This window comes from Neolamprologus brichardi, chromosome 16 (genome assembly GCF_056152115.1).
Source record: "Neolamprologus brichardi isolate AB-2024 chromosome 16, ASM5615211v1, whole genome shotgun sequence".
Taxonomy (NCBI): Eukaryota; Metazoa; Chordata; class Actinopteri; order Cichliformes; family Cichlidae; genus Neolamprologus; species Neolamprologus brichardi.
The window spans coordinates 8619161-8636705 of NC_142119.1; the positions used below are offsets into that span (position 1 = coordinate 8619161).

General features: G+C 40.9%; 1 protein-coding gene across 1 annotated transcript; it reads left to right on the top strand.

Annotated features, from left to right (window-relative positions):
* The first annotated feature begins 2503 nt into the window (after nucleotides 1–2503).
* On the top strand, nucleotides 2504–16477 carry LOC102777273 (putative ribonuclease ZC3H12C). The gene is made up of 6 exons (XM_035909028.2): nucleotides 2504–2929; nucleotides 9997–10822; nucleotides 11615–11754; nucleotides 11908–12142; nucleotides 12357–12463; nucleotides 12633–16477. The coding sequence occupies exons 2-6, from the start codon at nucleotides 10110–10112 to the stop codon at nucleotides 14147–14149; spliced, it is 2712 nt and encodes a 903-aa protein (XP_035764921.1). The 5' UTR covers nucleotides 2504–2929; nucleotides 9997–10109; the 3' UTR covers nucleotides 14150–16477.
* Nucleotides 16478–17545: the final 1068 nt, after the last annotated feature.

Genomic DNA, 17545 nt, shown 5'->3' on the forward strand with positions numbered 1-17545 from the left:
GAGTCTGACTGGTTGAGGCTGTGGACAGGTGTCTTTTATACAGATGATGAGGTCAAACAGGTGCCATTCATACAGGTAACGAGTGGGGGAGAGAAAAGCTTCTTACAGAAGACGTTACAGGTCTGTGAGAGCCAGGGATTGTCCTTGTTTGAGGTGACCAAATACTTATTTTCCACCCTGATTTACGAATAAATTCTTTACAAATCCTACCATGTGAATTCATGGATTTTTTTTTCACATTCTGTCTCTCACAGTTGAAGTGTACCTCTGGTGCAAATTACTGACCTCTGTCATCATTTTAAGTGGGGGAACTTGCACAATCGGTGGCTGACTAAATACTTTTTTGCCCCACTGTATGTGGTTAAACTTCTTCACACTGATAGAAAGGGGAAGTTCAGTGGTCCAGCGCCTTGAAGATCAAAGTGGACTGTATTTGACCCCTAATATGAAATAAGTTTGACATTCCCGGTGTAAAGGTTGAAGCCCCTCAGTATTAACGTCCCACCCTTTGAGCCAGCTTTCTTCTTATTGGCTGCCCCACAAAAACAAACAGTTTGAACAGCAGGTGGCTGCTGTGCATCCACAAAATGGCTACTTTTCATTTTTAGTCCCCGATCAGACAAAAACAACAACTAAGAACCCAGACGTACACACCTGATTGCAATTCAGTAGCGCACTTCTATATTTCCCACATTCCCACACACATTTGACAAGAATTCAATTTGCAGTCATGAAAAATTTATGAAGTCCTCAAAGCAAAATAGGATCAAACCTGGGACTAGTAGTATGCACCTAACAGAGTGTCTTGTTAGTGTAGCTTTAAGAGTGGCACGCCACATAAATGACTTTCCACTGAGACTGTGTGGGCTTAGCTGGAACATCTTCCTGACTGTCGTCCGCTGGCAATATTGACTGCATTTCAAATGGAAACATGCCACAATATGACTCTACACGAGACAAGACAGATTTTATTAAAGAGCCATTAAAGGTCAAAGCTCCACTACGTGAGGTTCAATTTGGATTTAAAGACCTGAGATTTGGTATTGAGATTTTTTTTTTTTTTCAAAGAATTTCCGAAATTTGATTATGAAACGTCTCAAATTTCAACAACAAAGCTACTTTCAGCTGCTCCCTTATTTACAAGGGCTTGCCACAGCAGGTAGCTCCACCATGTTTGATTTGGCAGAGTTTTTTATATTGAATGAAATCCTGTCTGTTCCCAGGATCTAACTGAGATCTTTTGCTTTTTGCTAGCCAGATGTGTATAGATGATGTGCACGTGTAAACAGTGTGATGTGAAAATAGCACTTGAGCCCATAAAATGATCAGGAATGTTTGAACCATGGTCGCTGATGAAAGGAGCTGAGGGGTCTTTTTTCTAACCTAGACTTCTATGCAATTTTTGCAACTAAAGCAGTCGCCCCCTGCTGGTCATTAAGGATACCTTCGGTTGGCTTAACTCTTCAGATTTTGACTCTGGTATACAGTCTGTTATTTATATGTCAATCAACATTCCCTCGCTGACATCTACATTTAGATTAAAGGAATTTAATCTGCTCAGGAACGTGGAGCACAATCTTCCCCTTAGGTGTTTGCAAACCTCACACAGAAATTGTTAAAGATTACGTTTGTTCACGGGATGTTTTAAAATGTGTTTTTATTATTCTCTGGAAAAATAAAATCATAAATCTTTTTCTATCTAAATGTGAAATGACTGGTTAACTTGAGCTGTTCAAGTCCAGCCCGACTTCCTTTGAGACTGAAAAATTCCTCCTGATTGTAATGACTGGGGTTTTTTTTGTTTTTGTTTTTTTACTGTGTTAGTTTGGTGTCTTTTGCTCACTGCAGCTTCCTTCCCCACCTGCTAACTTTCCATCAGAGAGATGCATACGCACTCGTAGGCGATCACACTCCTGACACCCATTTTGGGAAGCACACACTACTTTTAACATAATTGTCTCATTGTCTGAGTCAAGCCAGTCCTCCCACCATGAAACAAAGATGTAGAAGGCAACAGCCGTCTCCACCGAGCCAGGTGTTACGCAGGGCTCCATTCTGGGTGCTGTTTTTTCTTTCTTTCTTTTTTTTTTTTTACTCATTCTTTCTTGTTGTGTATCTGTTTGTGTGTGTGTGTGTGTTTGTGAGTGCATGTGCGTGTGTGTCTGGGTGTAATAGCTCTAAGGACGGTGTGTCCGCGTGCAGCTGCCCGCTGAGGGCCCTCCTTTGTGTCCCCCTCCCCTCTATTGTCAACTCATGCCTTCTCGTCCATTCATGGCTGATGGTCGGCGGATGGTCTGGTGATGTGTGCGTGTGTCTGTGAGGTTTGGGAGGGGTTGGGAAGGGGTGGAGTTACCCTACTACATCTCACAGTCCCTTTTTTATTGGTGGAGAGGGGGGTGATTGGCGTGTGTACAGAAGGAGATTTGGTGAAGAGAGGAAAGTGAGCTGTGTGAGGAGATTTCTGTGCTCGTATTGGTGGGCAGACTCACAGTGAGGAGGGGACGGTAGGTGCCTTAAACTCCATCTGCTGTCAGTAACACTGCTAGCCCTGCAGCTTCAGGACACATCACTCTGCTTTGCAACAACAAAAAGAAAAAAAAAGGAGAACTTCATGGTTGATCACTTAAGACTGCTGCCAGACTCGACCAGGGAACTCATTTTTTGCTCAGCCCCACTTGGACTGGCTGCTTTCTCCAGTTCTCTAGTGGATACAAGACATTTAACTTCCTTTTTTTCCATTAAAAGGAAATCGGGCCATACTCCTGGGCTTAGTCCTCACCACTTTACTGGGTCATTTTCTTTTTTAAAACCTTTCCCACTTTGAGCTTTGTTGCTGATATGATCCAGAGTAGCATGTCAGGAGACACTTTGTAGGAGTTCTCGGTTCTTCTGTGCTTTACTGCCTTGCTGTTTCTCGGGGAACTGTTCGGTAAGTCTTACCAATTTACTTTTGTGCGTTTAGCTTGGATTCGCGTTTGCCCGTTAAAGACGCTGATAACACTGCTGTCATACTTCATCCTGGATTATCTGCAGTATTTTGATGTTTTTTTCACTCTTTTTTTTTTTTATCATGAAATCTCTGTAACCATATAACCTAATGATAAACATATGTGACCAGTGAACAGACGTGCTGTAATACTACAACAGTTAAAGCTGCACAGTCTTTGTTGATGTAACGCTCAGACGGGGACATTTATAGACAAATAATACCTGTTAGTTACTGAGTGCGATTTTTAGAACAGCGCAGTTCACTCTGGAAGGTTGTCGTATACATAAGCATCGCAGTCTGAGCTCACAAGTGAAATTAAGACAAGGCTGTTTGTGGTTTTAAATCGGGGCTCTTTGGGGGATTCCTCGGGTTTCCCCCCTCGACGGGTCATTGGTTAGGTTTCACTTCAATTAAATTAATGTAAACAAATTATAGATTATCATATGTGCTGACGAACGTTAGCAGGGTCTAATGGCCTTCAGTTGAGCAGCGAGGGAGGCAGACTCAGACTCTGCACAGCTTAGAGGTGAAACCGAGTGCTGCCCACTACCAAAAAAAGCCACATGACAGACAGTGGTGATATGTATCAATGAAGATGAATCTGGACACCACCAGTTGCAGTCAGGGAGGGTGTAGGAACAGGATGCTTTCAGGGAGGTCCCCTGTGGCTTCAGCAGGCATCTGTTGTCCCCACCACCACTCCCCCCAATCCTATATGCACCCCCACACCCACTCTCCGCACCCTCTTTGTCCCCCTCCCAGCCGGTCGCTGGCGTGGCAGACTGGGTCACTGCTGTACTCAGCCGGCAAATGGCAGCCATGCGGTGGCCCTGAGGGACTGGTCGGGGTCTTTCCTCAGGGGAGCTCATCCTTCTACCCCACACCCAAGGGGGCTAACCCGGGATCACAACACATATAATGATACGCACAGACCACTGTCAAGATGGGCAGGGTAGGTCAACGAAGTGCAGACTGCAACATCTGCTCAGTATGGAAAGACTCTCAGCTTCCCCTCGACGAAACACTGACTCACCGAAGTTTGGTAGACAAGTTATTCTTTCCAATAAAATACACACTCAAAATTAAAACTCATGGTAGCTGACGGTTTGTGAGACTCTTTCTTTATTTATTTTATCCAAAGGGACTTAAAGGATCGTTACAGTTCTTCAAGATTTTGATGCATGTAATTAAGTTTTTTAGGAGACTAATCAATGGCTATGCATGCTCAGCTAAATGGTTTAAGCTAATCTGTCACTGCAGCTCATCTTGTAATATATGGCTGCTCAAAAAAAACCAGTATTAACCAGGAATTGCATTTTCTTTTCACCCGTCTCTGATATTTCATACTGAAAAGAACAAAACGGTTGGTGATTTGACGCTGTGTGGTGGCAGAAGCTAAAAAACTCACCCTGTAACTAAATATAAAAACTATGTAAACTCTCTCCGTGTATATTAACACTATACAGTCATCTGATAGGCTGAGTTTCCTCCCTGCAACCAAGTCCAGGTTTAACCAGGAGACAATTGCTTGTGTTCTGTACTTCAAGATGGGCTATTCTGGATAGACAGCAGTGAACAGAAAGTTCATTCAAAACTAAAGTTTAGCATGTGTAGGGATCACCCCAGCTCTGAAACCACTAAGCTGTTGGAAGGCACCCACTCTTATTTTCATGTCGGCTGCACACCTGTGAATTATCTGACTGCATCTTGCATTGTGGTGATGCTGTCATGTTACCAAAGACTGACAGATATACAAACACCTTCCAACGTACTCAAAAGTCTCCTTTGTAGCACTTCTTGCTGCTGTACAGGACTCTTGAACTGCATTCTTGGTTTATGATCCACACCCACAGCATCAACACTTATAAAACTAAATGAAGCAATAGATGCTGCTGTTCAGTGCTTCAAAGTTTAACTGGAAATTTTCAGATATTGTACAAATCCACCAGCGATATTATTTATTTATGTATTTAGTATGTTTGAAACACAAACTATAATAGCTTGATTGTCATCCAGGTCTTTGTGTAGTATTAAGTAACATTAAAATGGAATTGAAATATTATAAGAAATACTACAAGGAACAGCTTAATGGCATTCCTCGTGAGTTATTGGAGTTTCTTTTTTCCTCTTGGTTTTCCCAAAAACTTCCATGCAAATACATTTGTGTATTCACACGCCTTCATACAGCACTCGTATATAGTGCAGAGATCACACCACATGTCACCGGACTGCCTTATGAGTGGGTTTTCACACTTGCTGTGTCACTCTCACATTTCTGCTGACTCCTCAGAGATTCCGTCTGGTATCCTGCGACTGAAGTCCGCGCGGCTGATGCATAAGCAGGCATGCTTTGCATGTTGATGTGTTGGTGTGGGGGTTGAATGGGTTTAAAAAAAAAAAAAAAGAAGCCCCAGCCTCCGTCTGTGCATGCTGCTCGGGCCGAGAGAACAATACTCCCATCACAGGAGGACAGATTGTGTGGCAGCTGCATTGTTGAAGGACGGCACGCCAGACACACTTCTTCCCCCCCGACACACACACAAACTCACTCTCGCTCTCTTCCCCTTTGTGCCTCTTTTGTTTTTGTTTTTTTCTGTTTTTTTTTTTTTTTTTTTGCTGGACTAAATTATTCCGGCTCTCTTGTGGCATTCAGGATGAAAAACAGCGGCGGTGCGGCTTAGACGTCGGGGGTCGGGACATTAAGAGGCCCCTGCTTTCCAGTGCTTTAGCGTGCGATCTGAGAAATTCTTCTTTAAACTATAACCATAAATAGGAGCGCATACAGAGTGCAGAAGTAGCTCTTTTGAAGTGATTTGCAAACAACTGGTGAAAACATGTATCTTTTGAAATCAATGTTCAGTCTTGTATGAGGAGCAGCTTCATGAAGTAAACTGAAGTCTTCCAATGCTACCAGACAGTATTTGTTCACCTTGTGTCAGCACATAAAAAAATCAGCATTATTTTGTCCAGAGCAGCATAACAGAGTATTTTTCTTTCACAGAAATCTTTTTTTTTTTTTTGACATCGTACTTTGGTGCATCTTCTTCAAATGTTGTTCTTCAAACTTGTAAATAACATTCCCGTTCACTTCTCACAGATCTCAGGGCAGTTTCATGCACTGGAAGTACCCTCCGTGGGTATTTCCACAGATAAACAACCTTACATGCAAACACAATTGTTGTTATTTGTTTGTGATGTGAACCGTTGTCACTAAAAACTGAAGCAGGCCCACTCTGTCCACATCAGTTACAGGTGGGGTGTTGAAGCAAGTCATCATATGACTGGTTTTCAACTGTCACTTCCTTTTTCTATGCCTCTGTTTGAAGATAAATTTTTTTGTACCTTCTCGAGCAGAGGTACCCTCAAAGAAGGATCTTGGCTCTGTCTGTTTTTTTATGCATGAAGCCAACAAGACTAAACTAGGTTAACGGGTAATTTGTATACAATGCTTTTCCTTCATATATATTCTGCTAGAACAGTGGATGTTCATGTTCAATATGAACCAAACACGAGGCTTCACGCTCTGATTCACAGAATTTTTATCTACTCTTGGATCTGTATGTCAGTGAGAGTGGATATTATATGAAATAGTCATCTCTGGCATGCAGCTTGGGCTGAAGAAGCCCCACCCACCTGGTGTACAAACCTGCTGTTTATGAAGGGCAGGAACTAGGCCCAGCGTAAATAGTAGATTTTATTTTTCTTGGCTGGTTCAGTTGTACAATTTTTGTGATCTGCTGATATAAACAAACAGCATTTTTTAATGTAAAATATTGAACTTTACTGGATATAACTTATTTCCCCCCAAACTTGAGTAAGTTAGAGGGTTTTTTTTCTTGCTTAAATATCTAAAAACTACGTGCAAAAATGAAAGAGTTTTTTTAAACCACCTTTATCCAACATATTTTACCTTACCAAACAGCAGATGCAGCAGATTTACTTAAGAAAACTAATGTCAGGTACTTACACTATTTTTCAGTATCTTTATATATTTATAACTTTTTTCTCTTTTTCACTCATCTCCATAATGTTTCCCTTGCCTCTGTTGCTCATACCGAGGCTGCTAGTAGCTAGCTGGTGGCTTGCTCTGAGCGCTGGACAGCTTTATTTCTTTTTCTTTTTTTTTTCAAATGTTCATGTTTAGCTGGGTGAGGGTGATGTAAGTGTGATTTAAGAATATTAAATATCCAGCACTATCAAATAAAGGTACTATTTTGAACTTTAAAATATGCCAGGCTTATTTAGTATGCTAAATAAAAATATGGAACCAGACATATAGTATTTCTCCCCACACCCTCTAGCAGATCATTACATGAAGGAACCTTTTAAAAACAAGCGCGTCCATGCTCACAGGTGTACACACGGGTGATCACACACACAAACTTCACCCTTTTTGGCTCCTAAAGCACACTGTGCGCTGTCGATATTACGTGCTGCACAATAATGTTTAATATTTAGTATTTACTGTTATATTCCCATAGATCATCGTGATGTTGTTTATTGTATTGCTCTCGTTTTCTTCTGCTTGTTTTCTTTTTTCTTTCTCAACAGGTGATCCAGGTGATTGATATATGTATTTTTTTTGTCTGCTTATTTAGTTGGTTTTTGTTTTTTGCCCTTTATCACCGTCCCTCTTCTCCGCTGTTTTTCTTTCCCTCTTTCTTTCTCCCTTTTCTTTTCCTCATTCAAGTCTGTCCCATATCTAGCAAGTGAAAATAAAAAATAAATAAAATAAAAAATAAAAGGTGAATCAAATAGACCATCGCGGCAAGGCTGGGATGGTCTATTTGGTAAAGTAAATCCGTTGGGCATCTTTCTTTGCCTTTAGACAATAATTCTGACGGCAAAGGAACCAAACGGGACAGGCAAAAAAAAAAAAAAAGACATATAGTATTTCTGAGGAAATGAGCAACATTTAAAGTCAACTTAAAATGAGGTTATAGCAACCAAAAGCATCGGTAATTTAGTGGATGTTTTGTGTGAATACACTGGAAGTAAACAAAGACATTTAATTTCTTTTTTTAAAGTGGTCACTGAACAATTTACAGATCACTCTTTGTTTCAGCCAGTCTGTGCACCCCCACACAACCAGCAGGCCACACTCAGAGGCTCTGAGCAGCATTAGGGGTTTCTCTCATTTGCTACCACAGATGGAACTGAGAAACATTCAGGAAGGCCACATAAACACAAACACTGACTGCGGTGTTAGCTGTTGTGTCACTGACTGAATTTCATAAACATTACTTAAGATTTTATTTTGAGGATTTAAATAGAAGTTTGTAATTTTTCTTTGTCATGGTAGCTCACACAGCTGTAACAGTAACGTTTGTTTGTGTCAGAAAGAGCCCTCTTTTTATGATTTTGATAGGACGCCCCACCTAGATAGTGGCCGGAGATTTGAAATAAGTGGAAAATGTTGTGTTTTTTGACTCATGTCACGGCCAGCACCTCCTGCCTCTTAACATTAGCTTTGTCCAGTCAAAATGGATTTAATTTATCATACATATATCCATGTTTTTTTTCATAAATTATTCTTAATTATACTTAATCTCCTGTTGGCTGCTCATGTTTGAAAATTTTGGCTGTACCTTTTCTTGCTGCACGTTTAGATTTTGAATGTGCAAAATGTGCCAAGCAGTTAAAAATGTGTTTGATTCTGTATGACAGCTTATTCTTACATTTACTCTGAGGATACAGATGTGCCAAACAGGGCTGCTAACAATAAAATCATGTTTGTAGTGGGTTTTCTCACTTACTCAATGAGACAGAAAGTTAACACACTCTGTTGAGTTAACACACACTACGTGTCCAATGACTTGCCACAAACTTTGCAGATCTTTGTAATTACTATAACGTCACGTTGTCACGATCATTTCGGTTTCCATTAGTGAATGCAATCACTAAACGCATATGAATGAATTTTGCTCATATTTGTTTTGAAATGATGTATCAAGAAGAAGCGCTTTTCTATGTTTGAGTATTAGGTCAATGCACCACAATATGAGGAGACAAACAATGTCAAGCCCATTTTAGAAGTTACAGCTAGTGCATGCATTGATTAGGTAAGCGGAGAATCTGCCTGGTGGGCAAAAAAGCTTCAAAAAGGCTTTTATTTTATTTTATTTATATTACTGGTGTGAAGCAGCAATGAAGTGTTTCATATGGCAAGATTGTTGTAGTAAGTAATGTATTTCACAAAATAAAACGCATATGTCAATAAGAATAAGAATGCCTGCATACGACAGAGTCAAGTTTTGTACTCTGTATATATAAAATGAGGTGCTTTAAATTGTAAAGTATCAAACTGAAGAATTAAAAATGCCTTAAGTAGAGGGCTGGATATGATTTAACAGTGTTTCTGACAGTGCAGATGAAAATTGCCCGTGCTGCACAGTTATTACATCTGTGCTGGCTTCCCCTCACTTGCTCGGTACTCGGGTGTTTCGCATTTTGTCCCAGAGCTGTTATTTGTTTGACAACGCAGCTCATCACTGTTAAAATGCAAATCAGTAGAAGTTGGTAAAGATAGTTTTCAGCCTGCATGTTTTAAGCATCATAAAGCATGTACCATCAGCAGGCTTCTCGTTTGAATCTTGCAGTCAGAACTTAATATGCAAATTAGCTATTGGAGCAGAGAGACTCTGTCAAAACGCATCCCAGGGCAGAGGAGGTGTTGCTGCTTTGGGCCCTGCGTTTTTTTTCCTTTTGATGAAGAAGAGGCGTGCTTGAGATGGGAGGAAGAAGCAGAATAAAATACCCTTACAGCTGCTGGGGAGAATTTTTATTATCATTGGGCCATACTTTAGATAAACAGATTTTTTGGTTTTTAATGTTTATGACATTTCAATTGTTTTTTATGTAGAAGTTAATGGAGTACTGACCACGAGTGTTTCTGTATTTGATCATAAATGCAGTGTAGTGCCCTGTGTCCTCATGTGATGGTATCACATGACAAGTGAGTATATACTGAGAATTTAACCAGTACCTTTTTATGTTTTAATTTCCAGGTACCCTCACAGGACTAGTTAGTAAGTGAGTTAAGTATCAGTAGTAACAGTGGGGTCAGTCAGGTGTTTGGGAGGTCACGGAGGTAGTGGAGCTGGATGTATGAGAAGGATTCATGGGCCTGAAGGACCATCTGGAGGATGGGACAGGCCACATCCTCAGTCCAGGGCTGGATCTGGACTACCTACACGTGGAAGGTGCTGAACGGCAGGCTGGGAATTTAGGAGCGGGTGTCACTGTTAAAAGCAGCAATACTGCTGGTAGCAGAGGCATTAGCTCTATCATTCATTCAAGCAGCAGTAGCAGTTGCAGTAACTTTTCTGAAGAGAGTGCTATCTCTGACAGTGAAGATGAAAGGCTCCAGACCGGGTCTGGTTCTGACTCTAAAACACCGCATCACGATCAGCTTCACCTACACCAAAGGGAGGAGTCCTCAGTCTTTCAGCCAGTCAGGCTGGACCTGGCACCAAATACGTCTCCTGGAGACCCCCCGGAAACATCTTTGACTGACCCCATCACACACTGCCGCACGAAGGTGGAGTTCGCTCTCAAACTAGGCTACCCCGAAGAGCTAGTGTTGCTGGTCCTGAGGAAACTAGGCCCTGACGCACTTATCAATGATATACTGGGAGAGCTGGTTAAACTGGGAACCAAAATAGAGATGGATCAGCAAGGAGGTCAAGCTGTCTCACAGTCTCCCTCGTCCTCTTTGTCCTCCACCTCCAACTCCTCTCTGGATTCTTCTCGGCTACTGTGTCCGTCCCACCTGCTACAAGACAAAGAAAACCTGCGACCTGTTGTTGTGGATGGAAGCAATGTAGCGATGAGGTGAGGAGGAGAAGCTTTGGAATATACTTGGGTTTTGTTCCGCTTTCATGTATCTACCTCTTTACCTCACAAAGAGTGTAGCTTTATTACTTTATATTAGCTATTATCTGGCTTAAGAGCCTAACATATATAGCTAAGCTGAAAGCCATATAACACACATTAGAGAAATGCTTATGCAACATGCATTGTTTAGTTTTCTGAATTTTTGTAAATCCAGTTTTTACCAAAACCATTTAAGAAGATATCAGTTTAAAACTATTAATGTTAGTTACATGTTACATCCTATACATGCTGAGACAAGCAGCAAGACCTCGTCATGCAATAGAGGAGACATCAGTGAAAACAGGTGATTTAATCAGATTTACTAAGAAATGAGTTGGAATACAGATGGGTTGCAAAGTGGCTTGCAGTGCTTTATATTGCCAATTCGATGCATAGAAGGGTATCAGCTAATTCTAGCTGAGCTTGAGATTGTGGCCTGTGTGAACTAATGCTATGCCTTTGTAGTTTGTATCACTGGTTTGTAATTAGTTGGATTTACCACCTTAAACCTCAGATGGTTACAATCATTAGTAAAATGCAAAACACATCTTTATCAACAATATCAACCTGAGGATACTCTACATTCAGATGCCTAATTCAAGAGTTTGACTTCTAAGCTTTTTTTTGTGTTACTTGATTATAATTCAAAAAACATAAAAAACCTGCCGTACTGACAGTATGACTATGACAAGCAAACAGGCAAAGTTTAATCTTAGCTGCGTGGCTGATGCTTGCCTTCTGTTTGTGTAGTCATGGGAACAAGGAAGTTTTTTCCTGCCAAGGTATCAAGCTAGCAGTTGATTGGTTCTTGGAGCGAGGCCACCGTGACATCACAGTGTTTGTCCCTGCTTGGAGAAAGGAGCAGTCGCGACCTGATGCTCTTATCACAGGTAAAAATTACAGTCGTTGTCACAGTTGAAAGTCCCAGAATAACAACAGTGTAAAGGGTGCGATTTAATATCCTGCTCTTGGAAGCATTTCCTATTATCCATTAACTCTAGTCTTTCTCTCTATATTTAACTACTGCACCTCTCCTTGTTCAGACCAAGAGATCTTGCGGCGTCTGGAGAAAGAAAAGATCTTGGTTTTCACTCCATCGCGACGCGTTCAGGGACGTCGTGTGGTTTGCTACGATGACAGATTCATCGTCAAACTGGCCTACGAGTCAGATGGTATAATTGTTTCAAACGACAACTACCGTGACTTAGCGAATGAGAAGCCAGAGTGGAGGAAATTTATAGATGAACGCCTGCTGATGTACTCGTTTGTAAATGACAAGTAAGCATATCGCACCAACACAAGAAGCAAACCTTTTGGATTTCCTTTTAACGTCATTGTTTCCCTGCACCTTTGAACATACTAAATAATATGCTGTCTTTGTGTTACTCTAACCAATTTGTTGTTAAAAAAAAGGGGAGAATTTCAACTTATGTCTGTGTTTGAAAGTACTCAATATTTGCATCTAATTTCAGTCTGTTAACTGTATATTTAGATTCATGCCACCTGATGACCCGCTGGGACGCCATGGACCTAGTCTTGAGAATTTCTTGAGAAAGAGGCCTGTTATTCCTGAACATAGAAAGCAGCCATGTCCTTATGGTAATAAAAAAATGTTTAGTTATGTTTCTTATCAAATGCATGCTTATCAGCTATTCTGCAGAAGATGTCTGCTCTTGCATAGTGGAATTAGATAAAGAATTGTACGAGAATAAATGCTTTTTATTCCAGTACAATGACAAAAGAATCTTCATATTTTTTCTTCCATTAGGAAAAAAGTGCACATATGGCCACAAGTGCAAGTTTTATCACCCTGAAAGGGGTAGTCAGCCCCAGCGAGCTGTGGCAGATGAACTCCGTGCCAGTGCCAAAATTTCATCAGTAGCTTCAAGAGGCCTGCTGGAACATGCCCTGATGGCGAAGAGCCAAAAAAATGGTCAATCAGAAGGAATGGCTGAGGCCCTGCTAATTCGGGATACCGGAAAGAAACAGCCAAATCGGAGCCTTCAGAGCTCCTTCAGTGAGCTCTCGGAGGACAAAACTCAGGTCAGTTCCAAAGTGGAGGAACAGAGGAGAAACAGCAGTCTTAGTGGCAGCTGTAGCAATAACATTGTAGGACATCCTGCTCCAGGGGGACCGCCTTCATTGGGACATCTGGAAAGATGGGAACACCCTGCTGGAAGTACTGGATGCAGCTCCGGTATTGCCGGGGCTTCAGGACCAAACAAAGCTGAATCTTATTACAGATGCAGTTCTCCAGTGGTGGGCTACAACTCTGTGGTAAAGGCTTATTCGGGACTCAGTCTTGTAGTGCCACAGACTCCTGAATGCTTCTTTCCAGGTGAGCTCGGCACAAGTTCACTGGCTTCAGATTGTAGCAGTGAAAGCAGTGTCAGCTCAGATTCTTTCTCTCCTGACCCCGTGTTAGATGATAGCCCCAAGTGCCATCACCATCATCCCCACCACCACCATCATCATCACTACTCTGGCCAGTACCCCCACCAGGCAAGCCGTGTTTCTCCTAGTCTGAGCCAGCATTCTCCTCGTGGCTATGTCCATCCTCAAGGACTTTGGAGACAACGTGATTTTGGCATAGAAGATACTCCAGCATCTGTCGCCTCTCGCATTTCGCCACATCGCGTCAACACCGCTTCCGTCTACATCCAACCCCAGAAACAGCTTCAGCTGCTTGCCAATTTTCCAGGGGAACCACCTCATCCACAACATCCACCCCAAACTCCCACTGCTCACGCCCGGTCTCAGAGCTTCCCTCTAGGCCACAATATGGTGGGCTCCCTTTGGCCGGAACATGGGCTTCAGGACAGAGTGTGTGAAGGCTCACCAGTTCATTCTAGAAGAAACTACTCTGTGCGAACCCAACAACCTCAGCACCAGCAGAACTGGGACCCTAATTATGAGCCACCCCCTAAGCCTTACTATGATCTGTTTTCCTATAAGAGTTTTCCACAAGTCCATGGACACTCTCCTTGGGGCCAGCAAGTTCATTCATCACCACATGGCCTTTTAATACCAGGTCTTCCATCGCTTTCACAGCAGTCTCTTCCATCTGTCCCTACCCACAAGAGCCACATGCCCTCAGCAACCCAGCACGCAAAGCCAACTGCCTTGGGTCGATACCAGGACCTTAGGGAGAGGGTGTTTGTTAACTTGTGCGGCATCTTCCCTCCAGATTTGGTGAGGATGGTAATGACCAGGAACCCACATGTGACGGATGCTCAGGAGCTTGCAGCTGCCATTTTAATGGAGAAGTCACAGCACAGCTCTTGAATAAACACAGTGAAGTTTTCATCTTAAAAACTCGTATTTACGGGTATATCCTCTGTAAGCTTAATAAAAAAGTCAGGTTGGGCATACCAAAATCACAAGATACGAGACTCCTTCAGCTGTTAACACGCTGCCTTTTTAATGCTATTATTATACAGGGAAATACCAAAATTGCCATACTTTTTTTCTAGAAATATGTCTGCTACTTCTGAACGTAGCATAGGAAAAGGTAGGGGTGCATTTGCATGTTTCATCTTTTTTGGTTATGAGTCTAAACAGCACTGTATTTAGGGAAGCTTTTAAGGTGTTTCGAGGGTGGCAGTATTGTTGATTTTAAACTTATTTATTTGTTACATTTAAGTTATTTATATAATTTTAAAATTATTTTAGTTTTGTGGCACTTTTTTTTTTTTTTTTGCTTTCTTCAGATCATTTCTTTTGGCAATCATATCAGGGTATAATTATAGCCGTTTGCGCTGTTTCTCTGTTTCTGATTTTTTTTTAGTCACTGAGATGACAACATCGGGTATGTAGCTCTAACATTTTCAGCATTAACGTGGCACGCACGTATTTGCCACATTGCAAATACAGCCCGACCATAGTTGACGCTCAAGTAAGCCCAACAAACGGCTTTCTTTCTGTGCTGACAGGTGGCAGATCAGTTGTTGCGAGATTTTGTGGATTTCCCCCAACAAGGAAGTGAAACTTAACCAGCACCCACAAAAGAAGATAGCAAAAACTCCACTTGAAAACCCCAAGCTGTTGTTCACTTTTGAATGAGAGTTATTTCCTCTGTTAGGATAGCCCTGTCAGCTGACTTCACGGTTCATCACGCGCTGTTCCTTTCCATCGCTAAACAATATCAGTGTGCTAAATCAGGTTCAAAGTGTGGCAACTGGAAATGTTTATGGGGAACAGAGATTGTTGGTATTGTTTTAATTTAAATGATGTGTTAATTTATTATACTTAATGTGTGTGAGTGTGAGACACGGGGTCTCCTTTATCAGTGGTGGAGGGTTTAATTGCCTCTAATGCTTTGCATACAGTTGTGTTAACTGCACAGATCCACAGTTTGTTTATTTAGTTTATGGGACATTGAATAAAAAAACAAAACAGGCACCGGGTGAAAATCTTAACCTTAAAATCACTGCATCACCACTAAACTACATGGTGGACCGTGGTAGTTTTTTACTTTTCAGGGTTTTTTCTCAGGAGATGTTCATGTTTGGTTTCAAAGTCTGTGGTTCTGTTAAAAAAGACAATAAAAATAGTTTTTAATAACTTCAACTGATCCTGACCATCACAGACCTCCTTAAATGCCAGCAGGGCTCACATAGTTGATTGTTCAGCTATTTTAGCATAATTTGTCAGTCTAAAATAAGTTATCCTTACTTTTTTAACCATATTTTTTATTTATATATTTATACTCATAATAATTTTGCAGTGCCCAAGGTGACTTCAGTGAATTGCCTGTTTTCTCCCAAAAATCGGGGGGCGGGGGGGATTTAAAATATATTTTTAGTGTTTTAAAATGATTTTTAAGTTGTGTCTTCTTAATGCAGCTTGCTTGGAGCTGTGTGTTTTTGAATGAAATTATGATAATTTATTTTTACTATCTCTGCCAGTGAGGTTATTTTTATTACCTGAGGAACTGTTTGGAAAGCTAACTCTCTCGCCTGGTTAGCTTAATTTCAAGTAGCCCGATGACACCTCTCTTAGTTGATACAAATTGTATCCTATATGGTTAAAATAAACATTGTTTTATATGAAAATGTGAGAACAAGTTTTCAGTTGAATATTTTTATGTGGCAAAATATGTCGCCCGTGGTAGTTCGGCTTTTATGTAAGGGGGATTCTTGTTCCCTGTTTCCGGGTGCAGTAAAGTCTCAAGTGCACTTTTTGGATAGTTGTGTGTATTGTCGGTGAACGGAAAACAAGGTGGAGTCTAGCTCAGAAATGGTGAAACCTCTAACACTGGTTAGCTAGAGGCTAAGTTGGCACACGCTCATAAAACAGTAAAAGTGATCAGGGTTAAAAGTGTTATAACAGAAAGAGCTTGTTAAAGTTGTTTTGTGATGTGATTGGCTGTTATTAAAGTTTCCTAGCATCACACTCCATGGGAGCAGCAAACGCTGTAGCTAGCTTGAATGTTCCAAATGTTTCTTAAACACTTTCCAGAAAATGTATTTCTTTATTTCTGTGGAGCTTTCTAACATCAAAAAACTTTATTCTCAAACCCTGGAGAGTCGTATGCAAGGCATGAACAAATGTGAGTAACAGTCTGTCAGGTTTTTGTTTTGTTTGTTTTTTTTTTTACATTTTTTCTCTTATCATTACATTGTTATCCGCTATGATGCTAAAGGCTAAGTCTGTGGTAACCCTGCTAGTCTGGCACTATGTGCTAGTGTTTGCTAAATGGGTTAAGACACCCTACAGTATAATTTAACAAACTTCTAAAGTTATTGTGTTTACATTCTGATAAATATTAACAACTTTATTCAGTGTACAAATACATATTTTTCTATTATTACAAACTTTTTAAAAAGGTATTTTTCTAAATGTGTGTATTTTTTTTCTCAAAAAAAAAAAAAAAAATCCTAGTAAGTGTGTGTTAAATCATGTCCTGACATCATGCTGTGAATGGATTTCTTCATAGCTGTTGCTTGAAAAAGTGAATTCCGACTGAACATGAAGCAAATTTCTGTCTTGAATTATATACTTAAATTTAAGTATAGCTAATGTGCTGACTACACAGATGTAAATGTTCTTTAGTTAGCAACATACAGGCCACATTTGGAATGACTACAGTTAAATCTCTTCTTTTTTCCATCTTTTGCATATGTCCATTTTAATTCTGTCTCTTTAGCTAGCAGTGATCAAAAAGAAGAACCTGGCTCTCAAGAATCCTGGATTTAAATATGTTGGAGAATTCTGCAACAACTAAGATGGTTCATATCAGGTCATGGGGAAAAGATCTGAAATGATAGACAGTATCAGAGATGGACCTAGCCACCGTGACGTCAAGCATTGAGTAGCAAAACCCCATTGAAAAGCACAAGTGTTTTCTTGCACCGTCTTAGTGTTTTGAATCTGGACTCGACAACTAGCATATCCTGGATTATCATTACTGTAATAAAGTACTTTAAGCTGCCCTGTTATTTCTGAAAGGGTCATCTATATATGACAATCATGGAGACAATTTTACCATCAATTATAGCCATGATTAGTCCCAATTTTGGCACTCTAGGCCTGGTCACACAGTCCTTGGAACTGGTCTGCAACTTCTGGCAACCACAGGTTGTGTGGGAGCAATGAGTAGTCCTTGACCAGTTGGCAAGTAGCTTCTGAAGGAGGATGCAAATGGATTGCTAAAGCCAGGGCATAATAAATATTCCACCA

Bases quoted from the DNA above. Each gene is read 5' to 3' on its own strand.
- LOC102777273 (XM_035909028.2), top strand. From the start codon at position 10,110: ATGGGCCTGAAGGACCATCTGGAGGATGGGACAGGCCACATCCTCAGT. The intron at 10,823-11,614 runs GTGAGGAGGAGA...CTGTTTGTGTAG, and splicing joins GGAAGCAATGTAGCGATGAG to TCATGGGAACAAGGAAGTTT. The intron at 12,464-12,632 runs GTAATAAAAAAA...TTCTTCCATTAG, and splicing joins AAAGCAGCCATGTCCTTATG to GAAAAAAGTGCACATATGGC.